The 21,789-nt window shown below is 51.0% G+C and overlaps 1 protein-coding gene and 1 non-coding gene across 6 annotated transcripts in view; both read right to left on the bottom strand.

The window, feature by feature from the left end:
- Positions 1 to 21,789, bottom strand: part of SRC (SRC proto-oncogene, non-receptor tyrosine kinase) — a 56,284-nt gene that overhangs the window by 16,389 nt on the left and 18,106 nt on the right. The window contains exons 2-6 of one of the 5 annotated variants that reach the window (XM_061127245.1): positions 18,124 to 18,195; positions 8,167 to 8,302; positions 6,924 to 7,091; positions 5,291 to 5,557; positions 3,498 to 3,597 (exon numbers count right to left, since the gene is read on the bottom strand). In XM_061127245.1, coding sequence (XP_060983228.1) covers positions 3,498 to 3,597; positions 5,291 to 5,546 — 356 coding nt within the window. In that variant the 5' untranslated portion in view covers positions 5,547 to 5,557; positions 6,924 to 7,091; positions 8,167 to 8,302; positions 18,124 to 18,195. The remainder of the gene's footprint in view (positions 1 to 3,497; positions 3,598 to 5,290; positions 5,558 to 6,923; positions 7,092 to 8,166; positions 8,303 to 18,123; positions 18,196 to 21,789) is intronic. The other 4 variants (XM_061127247.1, XM_061127246.1, XM_061127248.1 and 1 more) reach the window with 4 other exon arrangements.
- Positions 12,257 to 12,349, bottom strand: LOC133045329 (small nucleolar RNA SNORD116). The gene has a single exon (XR_009690204.1). It is a non-coding gene; the product is annotated as a small nucleolar RNA SNORD116 (small nucleolar RNA).

Below are 21,789 nucleotides of genomic sequence, written 5' to 3'. Positions count from 1 at the left end.
AAGGGGTCCCTCGCCCCATGGTGGGGAGTGGAACCGAAGAGCCCAGGGTAAGGGGGCAGAGATCAGTGCCTGCTAGAGAAGCTGCTGGAATAATCAGGGTGGGAGGAAACGGCAGTTTGGGAAGCACCCCAAAGTCAGACCCGAGGGGCCCTGGCTCCTAGAGAGACTCAGACACCAGGACAGAGGTCAGGGCGGTCACCCCTCAGATGGGCTTCCTCCGACCCAAGGCCACACAGCACCCAGAGCTCTAGGTCTGGGACCACGTGGCAGGCAGCTGCTGTGAGAACTCCAGCCCGGCCAGCCCTGGCCCAGCCCCAACAGGCTCGGCCTTAAGCTCTCCCTCCCAGCCCAGCCCCAGGCTAGACTCAGAAAATCCCTCACTCCTGCAGGGTGCGAGGTGGGTGCAGGGGGCTCACAATAATGGAGCTTAAGCGATAATGGTAGAAGGACATGCAGGGTGGTCCCGGGGTGAGGTATGAAACCTCACACGTGGGTGGCCCATCTTCCACTAAAGGAAGCAGGACAGGGATACTCCCCTGCCCCATCCCCGATCCTGTTACCCTCTTCCTCTAATGCCAGGTCCCCCCAACTCCACCATCACCCGACTTCTAAGGCAGAGGAACAGCTGAGTGCTCTGATATGAGGAAAGGCTCCAGATCCACTCCCACCTTCCAATTGGGGCACCTCACTGCCCACCATGGGCTTCCCATGGACAGGTCTCCATCACTTCCGGCCCTCCTGGCAGCCCCCAGCCCATCCTGGAAGGCAGGAAGAAGGAAGGAAAGCGGCTGGCAAAGGATGAGTGAAAGAGCAAAAATCAGTGTTTCCAGAACTCTCCTCTGGCCACACCCTTGCTCAAGCTGTGAGCCCCCTGAGAAGTCCTTCCCATCGTTGCCGGTTGAGATCCCCCCAGCACTTCAAAGTCTCCTCCAGCCTGAGGCAGCATCCCCCCCAGCTCAGGCCCCTCCCTCCTCCCGGCTCCTCTGCACCTCCACAGAGCCCCCTCCTCCAACAGCTCAGGGTCATGCCTAACCTCCCCCGGCCCCCGCCCAGCTCTGCCACTACTAGCTGTGTGACCTTGAGAAAGTCATTTCACCCCTCTGGGCCTCAGTTTCCTCATCTGTAAAATGGAGCCAATAAACATTTCCACTTCCCAGGGCTATGGTGCCTTTTAAATAAAACAACGCAGCTGAAAGCGCTCGGCATGAGCCTAGGCCCACAGCAGGGCACAAGAAATGGTGCGCCAGTACCACCCGGGTACCCCCAGTGGAGTGAGCAACATGGGGTGAGAGGGGGCCCCAAAATGCGGCAGGCACAAGAGCAGCCCTCAACGAGCTCCCATTTTGGGGGTAGGCAGATGGAAACAGCTGGAACCATAGGAGAACTGGAGTGGCATTGGGACTCAGACAGCAGGGGTTTGGGGGAGCTGGGAAAGCCCCCTCCCCCTGGGAGAGCAGATTAAAGAAGAGAGAGAGCTGCTGCCCAAGTTCCAATCCTGGCTTTGCTACTCGGTAGCTGTGTGACCTTGGGCAAGGGCCTTTACATCTCTGAGCCTCAGTTTCCTCATTCCACATGAGGAATTAATACGGCCATGGCCCCTCCCCCATCACTGCCGGCCTGGGGGATGGCGGCAGACTAAAGGACGAGGGTAAAAATGCCTACTCCTCTTTTCCCCTTTGCCTCACAAGGAAGGCACTTCTGAGCTGGATCTTGAGGGATGAATAGGAGTTTGCCAGACCGATGGGAGAAGGGGCCTTTCAGGCACAGGGAACAACATGCAGTAACGGCAGGCAGGCACGAACAAGCAAGAAATGCCTGGAGACGGTGGAGATGTCCAACCTCCTTAGCCAGGCCTTCGAGGATGCTCCGGGATCAACCCCACTCTACCCTCTAGAAGCTTCTCGCCCTTCCTTAGCCCTGAAGGCATCTAGCCCGCTCCAGCACTGCACCCTCCCAGGAGCTGCCCTTCTGTGAGGGGGGCTGCCATCTACCACCCGCCTCCAGCACCTCGGCTTCACTGTGCTTCCTTCGAGGTCCAGCTTGAGCCTCCCAGCCCTGCTCACCACCAGAGCGGGGCACAAAGCGCGGCCCCCTAAAGCCCAAGCTGACCCCAGCCCCGCCTTCCGCCGGCCACAGGGCCCGGACTAGGGCCAGTCCCACTACACTCTGGCCCCAGGAGGACGTGGCCTTCTCCACCCAGGCCTCCCTGGGCCCAGCGCTGGCCCTGCATGCAGCTGGCACTCGGGGGGCAGCTGAGCGAGCAGGAGGTGGATGGGGAGGAGGTGTGACGGGGAGTGACAGGGGTGAGGGGAGGACCCTCCCCATTCTCAGCCTGAGGGTGCAGGTCAGGATCTGGTCCAACTCCAGGGTGTGAGGACGGAAGCTGGGGAAGCCGGAGGGGGTGCAGGTGGAAGCGCATGCAGCCCCGCCCCCACCAGTGAAGCGCCCCCACCCAGCCCGCCGCCCTGGGAGCGTGTACACACCTGACATCCACCTTCCTCCTAGGGCCAGCGAAAGAGAAGCGGAGAGGGAGAGGCTGAGAGAAAGCTGGAGGGGGCAAGCACCGGCCAGGAGTGGGGAGGGGCGTCCCGAGGCTGGGGGGAGGGATGGGAAGTGGCAGAGAGGGGAGAGCAGGCCGGCCAAGGGCAGGAAGGAACCGGTGTGGAGCTGTGCCCCGCCCTCTGTCGGCAGCCCCGCCCCCACTGTGACCACCCCCAGGCATGGCACCCGCAGCCTGCACTCCCCACCCCCCATGACAGGGGCTGCACCCCACTCCCCACTGCACTCTGGGTGGGGAAAGGAGAGGAGGAGGGAGGAGGGGAAGGACCCCACCCCCTGGCTGAGGCCCCACCCCCCTTATCAGTTCACTCACAGGGGCCCCAGAGTCTGGCAGGGCCCCCAGCACCCCCATTCATCAGCTTGGCCCTAGGATGCCCCATGCCAAGGCTGGAGTCCCTGGAGGGGGACATGGATGCCACCCTAGGGTGCCCTGCCCTCCACATCCTATGCCCCCATCCTCCCCATGCCCTATCTTGACCCCCTCTCATGTTGGGTCCCTAATATGGGTCCCCCAACCCTGCCAATGCAGGGCCCTCCCTCTACAGCTGAAGACTCGCTTTCCAGGCTGCCCCAGGTGCTCCAGCACCTCTGGGGGCACAGCCTCCAGCTACAAAGGCCCTGCTGTTTATAGTCCCAGGTCCCGGGCCCAGTCCTGTGCTGACCACACGCCCCTTTCTGGGTGCTGGGATCTGGAGCACCGTGCTCTGCAGACCAGTTCCCGAACCCAGATCCCTGTCCCTGGAGCCCTCCCGAAGCCCCACCCACCTCATCAGGGTGCCCGCCTCATCACCCCCACAGACCCCAGGATGCCCAGGTCGGGTTCCTTGGACCTCGGCTGCCTTGACATCCAGCCCCGCCCACTGCCCATCAAGCTGGCTCCGGGATGCTCAGAAGTGGCTCTGGTCCAAGACCGGATCGGGGTCCCAGGGGGCACTCACGTGTTGTTGACAATCTGAAGCCGCTCCCCTTTCTTGAAAGATAGGTCAGTCTCTGTCCGTGACTCATAGTCATAGAGGGCCACGAAGGTGGTCACTCCGCCTGCTCAGAAGACGGGTGTGTCAGAACAGCCAAGGCCCTGGCTGGCGGAGGAGAGCCCTGCCCCCTGGGGGTGGGGGTGGGTCCCCCACTGCCAGCCCAGAGGCCTGCTTTCATTCACAGACAGAGTGCCTCTCCGCATGTCCCGTGTCTATGTGTCTGAGGCACTCCTGTGAGGACACATAGGAAGCACATGGGTCTCTCACGGGCGTCTGAGTGGGTTCAGGTGATGAGCCCAACGGGCTCTAGGTGACACTGGGTGTTGGCTTCTGTTTGGTATCTGTCTTCCCCCCAGAACCCGAAGTTCCCAGTAACAGGCATCTTTATTTTGTTCCTAGAGTCTGGCGCATAGCAGGTGTTCAAGAAACAACCATGGGGTGAATGAAGCAGTGAATGAGGGGAAACTGCTCCTGGGGAGGTGCTTCTGTTACTCTCTGTGACTCTGGGTGCTTCGGGCTGTCAGGGAAGATCCTGGCTGCAGGTGACTGTCCCTCCTGAAGTCCTCTCTGTGCCCCGTTTTAAGTCACAACCTCCACCCACACATCCCCCAACGCCCCTCCCTGTCCTCCGTGTTCTTTCAGAGCAGTTACCACCCACAAACACACCGCACACTTTACACAACTCGCTCTTCGCATCTCCTCCCCAGGAGGGTTTTGTCTATTTTACACGTTGCTTGTGTTCCTGACACCAGAAGGGACCTGGCACACAGGAGGGGCGCCACAACTGTCTCTTGAACAAATGAATGGCTGTGTTTGTGGGTCCGTCTGTCTCGCCTGGGTGTGTGTCTCTGTGTTCTCACTGCACGTTTGTGCATCTGCGAGTCCCTGGGTTCTAGCTGAGCATGTGTGCACTTCTGAAGGGCTCTGACTGCACATGTCTGTGTCTCCATCTGGGAGCAGTAGGCGTTTCTGCGTATGTGCGTTTGTATTTGTGTGCATCTGCGTTGGATGTCTGTGCCTGGAGGGTGCCCATTCCTGTGTCCCTGAGTGTGTCTCTGTGTCCCTGGTGTGTCTGTGTTCACGATGGCATCTTCAAGCCTAAGATGTGCACGTGTCCTATATGGGTGTCTCTGAATGAGTTGCCGACTGTGTGTGTGTGTCTGTCTGAAGGTGTCCCGGTAGAAATGCCCATTTTGTGTGAGGGTCTTACCTCTCCAGAACCACATCTACATCTGTTACTAAGCATCACTCGCCCAGGGCTGCTATACCCTCTCAGTACCAGCAGAGGGCGCAGGGGCGCATCTCGTAGGTCCGGGCCTCTGAAGACCGGAGCTCGCTCTCTCACTCTAAAACCTGCCCCACCCCTTTGTCCACTCACAGCCTCCAGTTCTGATCCACCTCCAGGCTAACCAGGGTAAAAAGCAAAGCCTCAGACCTTCTCCCCGGGTCTCCCCAAGAAGCCCCTGGCTCTCTGAGCCTCAGTTTCCAGCTGCGGCCCTTTCTCTCTAGGGCCCTTTATACTGTGCATCAGAATTTAGCCCTAAAGGCAATAGCGTGCGCACCACACTTTCCGGTTTATAAAGCCTCCAAAAAACTCCCAATAGCCCCTAAGACCAAGTGACCCCCAGATTCCTCCCCATCACTGACAGAAAGAAACAGCAGCCCAGAAAGCAGGCGTCGCTGCCCACCCCCCCGCCACGGGCACACAGCCCAAGGGGCCAGGGCCACGCGGCAGTCACACTCCCAGGCACACTGACCAGCCAGGGGCCCCGCCCTCTGCGGGGAGGTGACTGTGTCCGAGGAGTTGAAGCCTCCGAACAGCTTGGGCTCAGTGGCTGCAGGGGCGAAGGCCGTGTTGGGGCCGCGGTGGCCATCAGAGGAGGCTGGCTTGCTGGGGGTCTGTGAGGAGGGGAAGGCACCCCCACCACCGCCGCCTCCGTGGGTGTTCTCGGCAGGCTCCAGGCTGCGGCGCCGCTGGCTGGCATCCTTGGGCTTGCTCTTGTTGCTGCCCATGGTCCTGGAGACTAGAGAGGACCCTGCGGTGAAGGACTCTGGGAGCAGACAGGGCTACCTGGGCCCCTTAGCCCGCACCTCCATCCATTCTACAGATGGGAAAACTGAGGCCCAAAGAGATATCTTTGGGTAAGTTACCTTTCAGAACCTTAGTTACTCCATCTACAAAATGGGAATAGTGATGGCACTCATAAAGGGCTTCCTTGGTATAGGGTCAAGCACAGAAGAAATGCCTCATAATCAGGGATGGACACTGTGTCTATCCCTCCTGGATAGGGACGGTATCTGAGGCATGTGTGTGTTCCAGGCACCCAGGAGAGGGCTGAGGGTTTGTTGAGTGAATACATGATTGGCTGAAATTGTCCCACACCAAAGAAAGAGGTGCTAAAAGTTGCAACCAGGGCAGGGATATAGCAGGCAGCTGGAAGAAGGAGAGATGGCTGATAGCTCACTCCAGCCCCAGGGCCTTTGCACATGCTATTCCTTCCACCTGAATGCTTTTCCTTGACTATTTCAGCAGAGTAACTCATGTGTCATTCAATTCTCAGCCCAAAGGCAGCATGTGGGCGATGGGAGCGAAACATTTAGGGGTGATGGATTATCTTGATTATGTGGATGGTTTCATGAGTGCACCCATGTGTCAAAATCTATCAGACTGCACACCTTAAACATGTGCAGTTTACTGTATGTCAATTATACTTCAATAATGCTCTTAAGGAAAAAAAAATTCACCTCCTTGGGATGTGCTCCCGAACTACTTTCATTGTCCCCTTTCTTTTGTGCCTCTTCTTGATAACATGAGGCTTCCCTGCTGGCTCAGACAATAAAGAGTCTGCCTAAAATGCAGGAGACCCAGGTTATGTCCTTGGGTTGGGAAGATCCCCTGGAGAAGGGAATGGCTACCCACTCTAGTATTCTTGCCTGGAAAATTCCATGGACAGAGGAGCCTGATGAGCTACAATCCATGGGGTCACGTGACCATGTGTGTGTGTGTGTGTGTGTGTGTGTGTGTGTGTGATTACATGATTATTTCTATGGGCTTTTGTCTGTCTAGACACACCGCTGCACTCCTAGTACCTAGAAGTGGCACATAGTAGGTGCTCAATAAACAGCTGAATGAATGAGTGAATGTGTGACTATTCAAAAGTTGGGAGATGTCTAAGCCAAGAATCTGGGTGGGCTAGAGACCAGGAAACACAAAGAAACTCAAGTTGCAAACTCCACAGTGATGACCATCACCCCACCACCCGCTTTTGCTCCCCATGTCCCCATCCACAGGTGCTGACTCCCACCAAGCCTGGCCAGGGTCTCCCCACCCACCATGGCCACCCCTCACAGCTCCCTCATCTTGACAGCCCCGATGGGTCATCGCCTCACCTGGTGGAAGGCAGGGGCTATCCCAGAGGACCTGGGAAGCAGCCTGAGGTCACAGCACGAACACCAGGTGTGGAGTCAGGGGTCGTGGACTAGAGGCCCTGCTCCACCTCTGCCTGCTGTGTGACCCTAGGCAAGTCACTTCCCCTCTCTGGGCCTCAGTGTCCTCATCTGCAAAGTAGGGATAAAGCAGACTTCTCAGGACTGTTGAGGGGATATGATTAGAAAGAGAAATCAGGAACTCCCCTGGTGGTCAGTGGCTAAGACTCTGCGCTCCCAATGCAGGGTGCCAGGGTTCGATCCCTGGTCAGGGATCTGACCCCAGGTTCAGATCCTACATGCCACAACTAAGAGTCCTTGTGCCACAACTAAGAACCAGCACAGCAAAATAAATAACGATTTTAGGAAGAGAAATTGCCAAGACTCTGACACTTGGGTCACGATTTATCTGGCTCTGACTCTGGCAGGCTCAGTGCTAAGTGCTTCCCAGACCTGAAATATCCTTCATTCTTCTCAAAGCAAGAGAGTGAGGCCGGGTATGACATGGTGGGCTCCAAAGCCAGACTCCCCACTCTTGGATCCCAGCTCTGCCCCTAACTGGCTGTGTGACCTCAGGCAAATGACTTGACTTCTCTGTGTGCCCTGTTTCTTCATCAGGAAATGACTGACAACTGAAGGCAAGGCAGAGTGCTGGGAATGCATTAGATCACCCTACCACACCAGCTATCACTGACACTGATTGTGGACACACTGGTGGCGTGAGCTCCAATTACTCCTTCGGGGATGCAGCAGGTCCTGGAATCAGTCCAGGATTCCTCTGGGAACCCATGAATGGGGAGAAGTCCCCAAGACTGGCTGGGGCCTTGGGCAAGACTGTTTGCCCTGAGCACTAAGTCCAGCTGTGCGATGCCCCTCCCGAGGAGAACCTTAGCCAGTGCCTCTAACCCTCTGGGACTCAGGCTGCCTATCTACACAATAGGGGTGTGGCCTGCATGCTCCCTGGGGGCAAACCAGCTCAGAGAATGTGGGGCTGGGAAGGCCCTGGGGAGACCTGCTCAAAAGATCACCAGGGGAGCAACATGCCAATGGGCCTGGGAAAGCTGATTTCTATGGCAACTCAATCCCTTGAGGTCATGATGCCCAGCAGCACTCATATGGTTGCCGTCCTGTGGGACCTACTGACCCAGTTGCCCACAGCCCCAGGCTTGATGGAAGCTGAGCCCCAACCACCATACCTCCCACTCACCTGCTCCCCGGAACAGTATTCACAGCACCAACTGTGCAGCAAGCCCTCTGCCAGTCACCACAGGGGGACACAGAGATGGACTGGCCAGGTCCTGTCTCGGGGGGTGCATGGTCTAACAGTGGACTTGTCTGCAGGACTTTGAGAGGAAATAAAAATATAAAAGTAATTTTTTAAATTTTAATGAAGAACTTTCTAAAAGCCCAAATTTTCTTTAGAAGGAACTAAATGATGAAGAATGAGCCTGCTGTCACTAGAGCTAATCAAGGACAAGAAAAAGGGTCCTTTGACTGACGTGCCATGGAGGGCGAGGGACAGCCAGGGCTGCACCTCAGAGGCCCTTCCAGCACCAAGAGGATGCATGTGCCCTCTTGGGAAGGAGCAAGGAAAAAAGCTCCTGGCCTCTAAGTTCTTACACTGACCAAGAGGACCACTCCCCATTGGGGCATTCAGAAAAAGCGTAAGAGGGCCTTCAAGACTCGACTAAGGTGGCCTGGGGCCTCTGACTGCAATGTTTGATGGTTGGCGGGGTTTGGGTTTTTGTTATACAAATGATTATACAAGTACCATGTGTTTGCAGAGAGGTGGGCGGGTTGAGGTCAAGGGCTAGAACACTGGAGAAGACCATCTGTGAATTCCAGGCCCACAAGCCCAGTGTGGGACCCTGTGCCTCCGCTTCCTCCTCTGCCAACTGAGGATAACACCAGTCATGGGGCCACTGGGAGGATCCATGAGGAAGTACACAGAACATGCTGGGGACACTGTGGCCCACTGGCAATGTGCCGCCAGAGGACCAGCCCCTGGGCGTGGCGGTGGACTTCCTTCCAGGGTCATATAAACATAAGGCCAAATCCAGGGACCCAGCTAGTGTGTTTGACTCCAAGCTCCCTGCAGGCAGAACCAGGTCAGATCCATCTCCATATCCCCACTAGGTGTTCTGAAATATTTGCGGAAGAGACAAAAGACTAAATGCAAAGACTAAACACTTGGCATCCTGCTTTGTTCCTGCAATGCCACATTGTCGAGACCAAGTATCTGAGATATTCAAACTCTCTTGGAGCCTGGACCTTGAACTGGGCCCTGCTCTAAGCACTTTGCAAATATTGACTCATCAAATCTCCATGATAATCGGGAGGTAGACATTAATAGTGTCCCTATATTATTGATGTGGAAGCAGAAGCACAGAAGGGTTGAGGCACCTGCCTGAGGTCACACAGCGAGGGTGAGAACGAAAAGAAGAGGGGACATGAAACCACATCAGGCAGGTAGGAATCAGGGGCTGCTCATGGGGTCCACCTCCTGCCTTCCGGACCTCTCCTCCACACGAACAGCCAGATAGATGCCCATTGCAGATGGGGCATGACTGGATAAGGCAGCCGAGCCCCGTTCCTCTAGAAAGACTAAGATTTCAAATTTTTTGAAAATATATTTTATTTATCTATTTGGCTGCATCGCGGCTCTCAGTCGTGGCACGTGGGATCTAGTTCCCTGACTAGGGATCGAACCCAGGTCCCCTGCATTGGGAGCGTGAAGTCTTAGCCACTGGACCACCAGGGAAGACCCAAGATTTCAAGCTCTGACACAGCAGAGTGTGCTAGAAGGACAGCACATTTAAGGAGGGGTCCAGTCCCTGCTGGGCTGTGTCACCTTGGGACCGACCACCCTTCTGGACCGTGGTCTCCTTTCTAGAGGCAGAACTCAGTCTCAGGGCCCAAACGCTAAGTCACCATGAGCTGCCCATTTGAGAAGGGCCAGCTCCACACATCTCTTCCGCCACTTGCTCACTCCCAAGCAGAGATAGATCCCTGGGGTTCAAGAGGAAGTGGGAAGAGCTCCATACTGAGGATGTGTGAGGCTCCCAGAAGAAGGCGGTCCCTATCCTCTGGGGACCTGTTCCTGACCACAGGCTCAGGACAGAGGATCTGCACTATCAATACCGTGACAGGCCTCAGGATGCCCTACGGCAGTGGTCCCCAAACTTTTGGGCACCAGGGGACAGTTTCGTGGCAGACAACTTTTCCATGGACTGCGGTGGGTGGTCGAGGATGGTTTCGGGATGATTCAAGCCCATTACATTTACTGTGCACTTTACTTCTAATATTATTACATTATCTTCATCTCAGATCATCAGGTATTAGATCCGGGAGGTTGGGGACCCCTGTCCTACAGCACTTCCCCATCAGTGTCGCCAGGGCTTCATGCTCAGTGGGCCCCGAACTGACTTAGCATCCTCTTCTAAGACTGCCCAGCACACCATGTTTCCTTCTCAGGGCTGGTTCACGCAGCCTTAATCTTCCTCACACACATCCCTCCCCTCACCCTGTCCCCACTCCCTCGAGGCCAGGCCCTTGTCATCCTGACCTGGGTCAGCAGCGGGGACCCCTCCTCCAAAAGCCAGCAGCATCTCTGTAATCCACACAAACAAATGGGGCTTTTGTTCAACACTGTCCACAGAAAACCGGACACGACTTAAGTGTTTATCAGAAGGGGACTGGATAAATAAGGGACAGTCCATTCACCGAGTGCACAGCTGTGCAGCTAAATAAACAGAATTTCTGAGTGCTCCGTGTGGTCTGGGAAGATGCTCACGATACACACTATCAAGTGAAAAGAGGAAGATGGCAGTGTAGAAGGTCCTCTGGGCCATTAGGGGCCTCAGTTTCCTCATCTGGAAAATGGGGACAATAGTGCTACCTAGGTCAGAGGGTTGGTGGAAGGATTAAAGACACAGTGCAGGCAAGGGCTTAGTGGGGTGCCTGGCATGTAGTACACAGAAACTCCAATTCTTTCTGTAAAGAAAATTCCCATGTGAATGTGTATGTGCGGACATACACACACGTGCTATAGAGGTTTAGAGAAAGTTCTGGAAGAAGTCCAAGTTCTTCACACAATTTCATCCAAAGGGTGTGAAAAAGGGAAAGGAAAATCCCTTCTTTATGTTAAGTGTTGTATCACTTGGGCTTCCCTGGTGGCTCAGTCAGTAAAGAATCTGCCTGCAATGCAGGAGACCTGGGTTCAATCTCTGGATTGGGAATACCCCCGGGAGAAGGGAACGGCAACCCGCTCCAGTATTCTTACCTGGCGCATCCCATGGGCAGAGGAGCCTGGCGGGCTACAGTCCATGGGGTCGCAAAGAGTCAGACATGACATTTAGAAATTACTCCCTCATCATTCTTTTTTTTCAATGAGACTTAAAGAAACATATAAGCGCTTCCCATCATCCTCTCTGGATGAGGCCTAAACCCTTCATCTGAGTCCACGCGGCCCCTTGAAGTGGGGCTGCGGCCCTGCCCCCCAGCCCCCGGCAGGAGGGCACCACACTCTCTCACCTCCGGGCCCCTCTGCCACGTATAGAGACACAACATCCAGAAGAGTCCAAAATAGAGTGTAATTCAGTCAGGGCATACCCACTCCTTCCTTCCTGACTGAAGAATGTCACCTCCACCTCCTCCAAGGGTGGAAGGAAGGAAGGCCAGGAGCTTAGGAATTGAGAGTGAGGACTCCAATCAGACCTGGATTCAAATCCCAATGGGGCCAGCTCCACTATCTACTAGCTAAATCTTCTCGGGCAAGTCACTTCACCTCTCAGTTTCCTCATCTTTAAAAGGGGGGTAGGACTTCCCTGGTGCTCCAGTGCTTAAGAATCCACCTTCCAATGCAGGGGACGTGGGTTCGATCCCTGGTCCACGAACTAAAATCCCACATGTCATGGGGCAACTAAGCCCACACGCCACAACTAAAAAGAGGCCCGTGCACCGCAACTCAGACCCAACACAGCAAAAATAAAATAAATAGATCAGTATCTTTTTAAAAGTCAAATGGGGGTAGTAATAAACTTAGCATCTGAAATTAAGTGAGAGAGTCCATGTGCCAGGCAGAGAATAAGTGCTCAATAAGTCGCTCAGTCGTGTCTGACTCTCTGCAACCCCATGAACTGTAGCCCACCAAGGATCTGTCCATGGAATTCTGCAGGCCAGAATACTGGAGTGAGTGGCCATTTCCTTCTCCAGGGGAAGCTTCCCAACCCAGGGATAAAACCCAGGTCTCTCGCATTACAGGCAGATTCTTTTTTTTTTTTTTTAATCAATGTGCTGGACCTCAGTTTCGATGAGGAGACGGTAGTGAGTTCTCACTCATTTTGTTCAGATTTTCCAAGGAATGCATGAGAGGGTGTCATCATCGATCATACAGGCAGATTCTTTACGATCTGAGCCACCAGGGCGGCACGATGAGTCTGGATATAAATACTTTTTAGAAAATAAAATAAAATGGGGGTGGTAATAAACTTAATATCTGAGAATTAAGTGAGAGAGTCCACGTGCCGGGCAGGGAATAAGTGCTCAATGAACAGCACTCACTGTCATTTGCTGTTATTACCGTTACGGGCGACTACGGGAGCAGAGCAAGACAAAGCAAGAGGGGATGGCAGGGCCCTGAATGCTGAGCGCAGAACTGAGAACTCTGCTTGCAGTCCACACTCGATGGTCCACGCAGCACAGTGAAGGGGGGACTATAACTACACCCTCTTTATAGATGGGCTCAAAGTTCAGAGAAGCTGGAACTTTGCCTGAGGCTACACACCAAGCGAGTGCAGCTGAGTCGGGATGCTCAGGTTCAGGGCGGTGCAGTCAGAAGGTACCTCTGGGGCCCCACTGATGCTCTGACTACCCCAGGCGCTCCCACCACTCCACCAACTCCACCTCCCTAACACAGAGGTAACTCGGGTCAGAGGTCAGCCTCTGACATCACCCTCCATATCTGTGGATCCTCCAGGGAAGAAGCAGCATTATGGAAGGCCTGGAGCCAGAATGCCAGATTCAGAAGCCGATTTGATACTTTCTAGTCCCACAGCCACCAGGGGCCTCAGTTTACTCCTTATCAAAAATGGGAATCTATAATGGCATCTACGGGATTAAGCCTGAGACGAAAACATGAGGTAATACTCATCCAGTGCCTGGAACACAGGACGTACTTCCTGAATACTTGCTATTATTACCATTACTGTGGAAGATTTCTTTTCATATCCTTGCTCTCTTTTCTAACCACTCTTATAACTAGGCAACAGCTTCCAAAATTCCTACTATGTGCCAAGCCCTGTGCATGACCCTGGACAGAGTATCTGGGAGAACTGATTGGAGCCAAGGCTTACAGAAGCCACTTCATAGGGAAAGAGTTCAGAAAAGACAAGCATGTCTACTAGTTAACTTAGGTCTGAGATGCTTGCCAGTGCAATCAGCTAAGAAAAAGAAATGGAAGGAATAAAGAGAATTGGAAAACAGAAGACGAGTATCATCATTTGCAGATGTTATCAATGTATATCTGAGAAATCCAAGAGAATCTGCTATAAAACTACTGAAGAAAAAGTAAATTAAGTAAAATGGAAGGAAATTAAATGTAAATATCCAAAAGTCAATAACGTAGCTACACACCAACAGCAATCAAGAGATAAAATGAAAGAAAGCTTAACATTACAAAGATATCAATTCTTCCTAAGTAAATCTAAACATTGAATGTGATCTCAATGAAAATCCCAGCAGGATTTTTTTCTAATTAGGCAGGTCAGTTTTCAAGTTTATGAGTAAAGGTATAAGAATAGCCAGGAAATCATAAAAAGAAGAGTAGCAAAGAACAAGTAGCCCAACCAGAGAGTACAACTTACTGAAAAGTTACACAAGGAAAACTGTGTGATATCAGTACAAAAATAGACAAATTAATGGAGCAGAACAGAGGGTCCAAAAATTGTCCCCAAACATATGGGAATTTAATATATTACAAAGGTGGCATTTCATAACTGTGAGAAAAAGGCAGGCTATTTTTAAGATGGAGTTGGAACCAATGATCTCCCTTCAGGAAACAATATTAGATTTCAATCTCACACCACATGCCTGTAAGTTCCAGATCAATCATATTTAAACTACACAAAAATGGCATCCAGATTGACAAGAAAGTAAAACTATTCATAGATGTCAGAATTTTGTATATAAAAATTCCTGAGTACACTAAAAAGATTAGGAGAACTAAATAAACAAGTTCAGCAAGTTGCAAAGTACAAAATTAATGTATAAAATTAAAATGTATACACTAACACAATAAACAATCCAAAAATTAAATTAAGAAAATAAATTATAATATCAAAAAAGACTTATAAATAAAATTAACAAAAAAAGTGCACAACTTATACTCTGAAAAATACGAAAATTGTTGAAAGAAATTAAAGGACTAAATAAACAGAATGAGAGCCCACATTCATGGATCAGAAGACTATGCATTTTAAGATGGTAATAGTCCTCAAACTAGTCTATAGAGTCAATACAACCCTTAAAAAAATCCTAGCTAGCTTCTTTACAAAAACAGACAAACTGATCCTAAAATTCATGCGGATGGTCAAGGGACCCAGAAAAACCAAAACAATCTTGAGAAAGAAAAATAAAGCTGAGGGACCACACATCTCTGTTTCAAAACTTGCTGCAAAGCGCTGGTAATTAAGACAGTCTGGTACTGGTATGAGGACAGATTTATAAATCAACGGGAGAGAATTAAGAGTCCAGAAATAAGCACTCACATTTATGGTCAATTGATTTTTGACAAGGCTGCCAATTCAATGGAGAAAGAAGAATTTTTTCAGTGAAGACTGTGGGAACAACTGGATACACTCAGGCTGAGCACCTTCCTCAAAACCCTACACAAAAATTAACTCAAAATGGATCACAAATCTAAATGTACAGGGTCAAACCTTAAAAATCTTATAAGACAGGCATAAGTTTCAACACCTTGGATCACAATGGTTTCTTAGACGTGACACAAGCAACCAAAGGAAAAAACAGATAAAACTGGACTTCATCAAAATTAAAAATTTTTGTGTGTCAAAGTGCACCACCAACCATAGGTATACTATGGCTGTTCATGGTGATGTTTGGCAGAAACAAACACAATATTGTAAAGCAATTATCCTCCAATTAAAAATAAATAAATTTAATTATTAAAAAAAAGGGGTGGGGGGGACCATCCAGAAAGATGAAAAAGATGGGAATTCCCTGGCAGTCCGGTGGTTAGGTCTCCATACTCTCACTGTTGAGGGCCCGGGTTCAATCCCTGGTCAGGGATCCCATAAGCTGCATGGCATGACCAAAAAATTTTTAAAAAGAAAAAAAAGAGAAACAGACTTATGGACACTGTGGGGGAAGGAGGGGAAGGGGTGAACTGAGAGAGTAGCATTGAAATAAATATATTACCATGTGTAAAACAGATAGCTACTGGGAAACTGCATATAGCACAGGGAGCTCAGCCTGGTGCTGTGACGACCTAGAGGGTGGGATGGGGTGGGAGGTGGGAGGGAGACTCAAGAGGGAGGGGACATGTGTATACCTATGACTGATTCACGTTGATGGATGGTCGAAACCAACAAAAAAACACTGTAAGGCAATTATCCTCCAATTAAAAATAAATTAATTTTAAAAGAGAGAGAAAGTAAAAAGAATCCACCAAATGGGAGAAAATATTTGCAAACCATGTATCTGATAAGGGACTTGTGTTTAGAATATATAAATAAGTTTTACAACTCAACAAACAAAAAGAGAAATGACCCAATTTTTTTTTTCATTTATTTTTATTAGTTGGAGCCTAATTACTTTACAATATTGTAGTGGTTTTTGCCATACATTGACATGAATCAGCCATGGATTTACATGTGTTCCCCATCCTGAACACCGCTCCCACCTCCCTCCCCATTCCATCCCTCTGGGTCTTCCCAGTGCACCTGCCCTGAGCACTTGTCTCTTGCATCCAACCTGGACTGGCGATCTGTTTCACACTTGATAATAACATGTTTCGATGCCATTCTCTCAGATCATCGAAATGACCCAATTTTAAAACAGGCAAAGGATTCAAATAGACATTTCTCCAAAGAAAATATACAAACAGTCAATAACTGCATGAAAAGACACTCAACATCTTCCTCACCAGGAAAATGCAAATCAAAACCACAATGAGATATAGCTTCACACCCACTAGGATGGCTATAATTAAAGACAGAAAACATCAAGTGGTTGGAGAGGATGTAGAGAAATTGGAAACTTCATACATTGCTGGTGGGAATATGAAATGGTGTAGCTGTTTTGGAAAACAGTCTGGCAGTTCCTCAAAAGGTTAAATAGAGTTGCTATATAATCCAGAAGTCCCACTCCTAGGTATATACCCAAGAGAAAAGAAAACATATATCCACATAAAAACTTGAATGTGTCCATAACTGCATTGTTCATAATAGCCAAAAAGTGGAAACAGTCATATGTCCATCAATTGATGAATGGATAAATAAAATGTGGTATATCCATATAACAGAATATTATTTGGGAAGAAAAAGAATTGATGTGCTGATACATGCTACAACTTGGATGAATCTTCAGAACATGCCAAGTGAAAGAAGTCAGACCCAAAAGACCACATGTTACATAATTCCAATTACATGAAAGATTCAGAATAAACAAATCTATAGAAACATAAAGTAGATTAGTTATGGCATTGGAGAAGGAAATGACAACCCACTCCAGTGTTCTTGCCTGGAGAATCCCAGGGATGGGGTCGCACAGAGTCGGACACGACTGAAGTGACTTAGCAGCAGGGCTGGGGGAGACAGGTTTGAGCGGCAGTGGGGACTGACTAAATGTGTTACACAGTCTCTTTCTTGGGGGGAGGGGTAATGAAATTGTTCTAAAATTTACTGCAGTGATGGTTGTACAACTCTATGACTATATTAAAAACCGTTAAATGGTACACTTCCAGCCGGGGATAAATTGGCAAATTGGGACTGACATATACACACTACTATAGATAAAACAGATAACTAATAAGGACCTGCTATATAGCACAGAGAACCCTATTCAATACTCTGTAATGATCTATATGAGGAAAGAAGCTAAAACAAAGAGCTGATATATGTACAACTGATTCACCTTGCTGTATAGCGGAAACTAACACAACCTTGCAAATCAACTCTACTCCAATAAAAATTTAAATACATACACAAACTGCACAGTTTAAATAAGTAAATTGTCTGGTATGTGAATTCTATACCAACAGAGTGAAGTGAAAGTCGCTCAGTCGTGTCCAACTCTTTGCCACCCCACGGACTATACAGTCCATGAAATTCTCCAGGCCAGAAGACTAGAGTGGGTAGCCTTTCCCTTCTCCAGGGTATCTTCCCAACCCAGGGATCAAACCCAGGTCTCCCACATTGCAGGCAGATTCTTTACCAGCTGAGCCACAAGGGAAGTCCAATAGAGGTGTGATATTAAAAAAAACAAAACACTACACCAGAGGCCATCGATTAAGATTCATCTATCAGATTGGCAGGTTCCCAAATTCTAGAGCAACCTGTGTTGGAGACAGCTAGGGGAAGCAGAGGGTGGGGTGTAAAGGTCCATCAGCATCACTTCCACGAAGGGCCATCTGGCCACATTTACCAAAATTACAAGTGCACACATTCTCAGACCCTGCAATTTGGGATTATCTAGTGTTGGGATTATCTAGCGGGGGTGGCCACAGGGCCACTAATGCACAATGGAAGGTATGCATCACAGAATCATCTGTAATAAGCAAAGCAATCTTCACTAATTAAATAAAGCACTGTCTCCATCCACACAATGAATACTATGTAACCAGGGAAAAGAAAGCAGCAACACAAAACGATCTCCAAGGCACCCTGTCAAGATCAGTCAGGTGTAGACTAGAGTTTGCACCATGTGTGATCATTTGTGGGTTTTTATTATTTTTTTAATATACATGCTTCCATATACGCCCTGGAAGGACATACTGGAAATGCCTCCCCATGGCTGCCTCCGGCAAGGAGATCTGAGTGCCAAAGAGGCTTTGCTTTTCCCTGCCTTCCTCTGTACTGCTTGAATTATTTTTTACTGTGTGTGTTAATGCTTTTTCTTTCCTTTTTAAGAAAAAAGACAGGCTTACCTGGTTTCAGATCCTGGTGCCGCTCTCTCTCATAGCTGGGCAAGTCACTTCACTTCTCTGAACCTCTGGATTCTGCAAAGGGAGGGCTAATAATAGTCTCCACCTTGCGAGGTTGTGGTGAAGGATTAAATAAGACAAGGTCCCACAAGCATGCACAGGGCTCCCACTGTTTCTGTGTCTGGCGCCTAGTGGTAGGTGCGTGGTCCGCGTTGGTTGTTAACATGTCACTATGGATGCCAAGGTGGATTGTAACAGGTGCCACCAGAGAGCCTCAGACCAAGTGTTCAGAGCATCAGCAATCCCCTCCGCCTGCGAGAAACCGGAAGGGCTTCCTGGGAGAGGCCGCATGTGAGAAGGACTTCAAAGTCCAGAAGGAGGTCCACAAGTAGAGATGACTGGGGATGATGCATCTGGCAGAGAGTCACGCAGGCAAAGGATTGGAAGTAAGAAAGCCCTGGGTGTTTGCTCAATCGTGCATTCACTGCCTCCTTCAACAAGCTCAGCTGGATACTGACTATGCACCAGGCACTGTCATGGGACAGACAGACAAAGCCAAGTAGCTGGACCAGCCGAGAGAGGAATTACAGAGTGTGTGGAGACAAGGGGCTGGGGCAGAGCCACACCCAGGTCCAAGTGCTCATAGAGCAGACAAGGAAAAAGAGGCTCAGAGAGGGAGAGAGGCCACCTAAGATCACACAGCACCTTCTCAACTTCCGGAAAGGGCCCCTCCCAGTTCCACCCTCCCTGTGTCTCACAGGCCTGGAGGAGAGGAAGCCTACAGGGGCCATCCCATGGTGTGCTCAGCAAAAGGTGGATACAGATGCCATCACAAAGAGGAGGGACAACTGGTTCTCAGATGATGACAGCACCTGGTTGATGAATAGAGAGACTCCTGTGTACCAGGCACCAGGCTGAGAAGTACATACAGTCCACAAGCCCAAGTGAACCTTCTGCAGCCCTACGTGATCAGTCCCATTTTGCAGATGAGGAAACTGAGACCCAGAGAGGTCAAGTGACTAGCCTAAGGTCACAGAGCTCAAAAGAGACCGCATCAGCCGGCAGATTATCTGGGCTCCGTAATCTCATGTCCCAGGACCCATCCCCCAAGGGAGCCACTGCCAGGGCCTGTATCAGCAGTCACACCCCTTCTCAAAAGGGCCCAGGGTGGAAGCTGTTCTCAGGCAGTCCAGGAATGTGTCCTGATAACAGGACCAGGGGTGGGAGGGGTGGGTGGCGGAGGTTGTGTGGGGAAAGTGGGGGTAGAGGAGCGGGGAGGTGGAGGAGGTGGGGGAGGGGCCCAGCCCATCTGAGTTGTGCTTCTGGAGGGAAGGGAGCAAAAAAAAGTCCCATCGGGTACCCACCGGGGCCAGGCGGGGGGGGGGGGGGGGGGGGGGTGGTGTGCAGCATCCTTGTTAAGAGGGGTCCTGCCGAGCCTCATGGGAGGACTCCGAACAAGTCAACCAGAGCCTCCTTCAGAACCATGGCTATTGTTCAGTCACTCAGTCGTGTCCGACTCTTTGCGACCCCAGACTGCCGCACGCCAGGCTTCCCTGTCCTTCACCATCTCCCAGAGCTTGCTCAAACTCATGTCCATTGAGTCGGTGATGCCATCCAACCACCTCATCCTCTGTCGTCCCCTTCTCCTGCCATCAATCTCTCCCACCATCAGGGTCTTTCCTAATGAATTGGTTCTTCAGTACCGTGGAAAACCCATAAGGATCCCGGGACAGTTACAAAGGCAAAGGAGCTAACCACATGTGCCCTGGGCACACGGGCCATGCTGGATAAACGGGGCTCCAACCATCACAGCTACCTTACAGTTTCCATTGTTACTGTTGAGTTTTCCAGTTCTCACCGGGACCCTGCTTTACAGGGAAGATCAGCCCAGTCTCCCAGACGAGGCAACAGAGAGAGGCTCAGAAAAGCCAAGCCAGGTGCTCAGGCCACTATCCAAGGCAGCAGAGGACCAGCTGGGGACGCTGGCTCTCCTGGCCCCGGGCCACCGTGGCCCCTCTCCCCAAGGGCACCGGTCCCAGCTGGGCTCTCACAGGGAGTTATTACACCAGGGACTTAAGCAGGGCCCTCGGCCAGTCCATTTCCAGCTAGGGGAATGGAGGCCAAGACATGGGGAGTGGGCAGGTCCACACAGCCCAAGAAAAACCCTTATTTTGGAATGAACCTCTCAGCCCTCTGAACCTCCAAGGCTGGGTCCCCAGCTGATGCCCCCTGCCTCCTCGCAACAGCCCTACAGGGGCGGGGCAGGCAACACCAGCATTGGCCGCGTCCACAGGGGAGGAAGTTGAGTTTGGGGGAGCCTGGGAGAGGGGACAGCTCTCAAGCCGATCTCACAGATGGGGGCTGCCACCCCTTCCTGCCTCCCCAGGGACCTCCCACGTGTAGCAGGAATCTTCTCATTCTTTTTTCCCTTCAGCCTTTCAAAAGAATGACCTGCTCACCTGAGGTGTTTTTGTACAAGTGGATTCGGAATATAGAAAAACATCCTGCTTCAGAGAAGGGAATATGAATAATGACACTAATAAGATAACAACAGAAGCAATAGCTAATACGTATTTAGTGCCTACTGTGTCCTATGCTTTTCAACCCATTTTACAGATGAGGAAGTGGAAGCAGAGAAAGGTTAAATGACGTGATTAAAATCTCACCTCTTATTAAAGAAAGGAAAAAAAAAAAAGAGGGAAGGAGGAACTTCCTTGGTGGTCCAGTGGCTAGGACTCCGCACTCCCAATGCAGGGGTCTGGGTTCCACCTCTGATCAAGGAACTAGATCCTACATGCCGCAATTAAGAGTTTGCATGCTGCAACTAAAGATCCCCATGTGCCACAACTGACCTGGTGCAGCCAAATAAATAAATATATATATTTTTAAATCCCATCTCTTGGGACTTTCCTAGCAGTCAGAGGTTAAGACACCACATTTCCAAAGCAAGGGGCACAGGTTCAACCCCTGATCAGAGAACTAGGATCCCACCTGCCATGCAGCACAGTCAAATAAGTAATTTTAAAAAATATCCCGCCATCGGCTGTTCCAATGCGGGCTGGTGGGGTGGAACGGGGCGTGCTGATGACGGTGTGGAGACCTACACCATTCCCCCTCATGTCATCCCACCTGGGGTTCATGTCCTCCCACTTGGGGTTCACAGTACTCCTTTCATACTCCCAACAGCCCTGGAACCACTTTATGTATCACTCACTTTACATGTTAGCACATGGGGCCCCAGGAAGCTGCCCCAGCTAGGAAGTGGAGAGCCAGGGTGCCAAGCCAGGCCCAAGGATACCAAAGCCCACCCTCTCTCCACTGCACCTGCAAGGAAGCATGGGAAGGGCCATGTGGGAGGCAGACACAGCGCAAAGGTCCTGAGGCAGGAAGGTCAGATGTGCAGGGGGTTATTAAGTGAGAGGTCTAGACTGAGTGGGTTCCAGCCTAACTGGGTTGCTGCAGGCTTTAGGCCCAGGCACGAGGAGGTCTGAAGGAGGTCCCGAGTGGGACACGTCCAGCAATTTAGGTCAGAAAGACCTGAAAAATTGAGAGGGAAGCCCATGAAGATTTTCTCAGGCCCTGGAGCATGCTGAGCGGGATGGGGGCAGATTACTAAGACTTCATCCCACAGCGATCCTGTCAGAGCACAGTGATCTCCAGCTCCCGAGG

Source organism: Dama dama, chromosome 23, assembly GCF_033118175.1.
Source record: "Dama dama isolate Ldn47 chromosome 23, ASM3311817v1, whole genome shotgun sequence".
Lineage (NCBI taxonomy): Eukaryota > Metazoa > Chordata > Mammalia > Artiodactyla > Cervidae > Dama > Dama dama.
The sequence above is the reverse complement of the archived record's forward strand: the minus strand, read 5'-3'. Positions and strand labels throughout refer to the sequence as shown.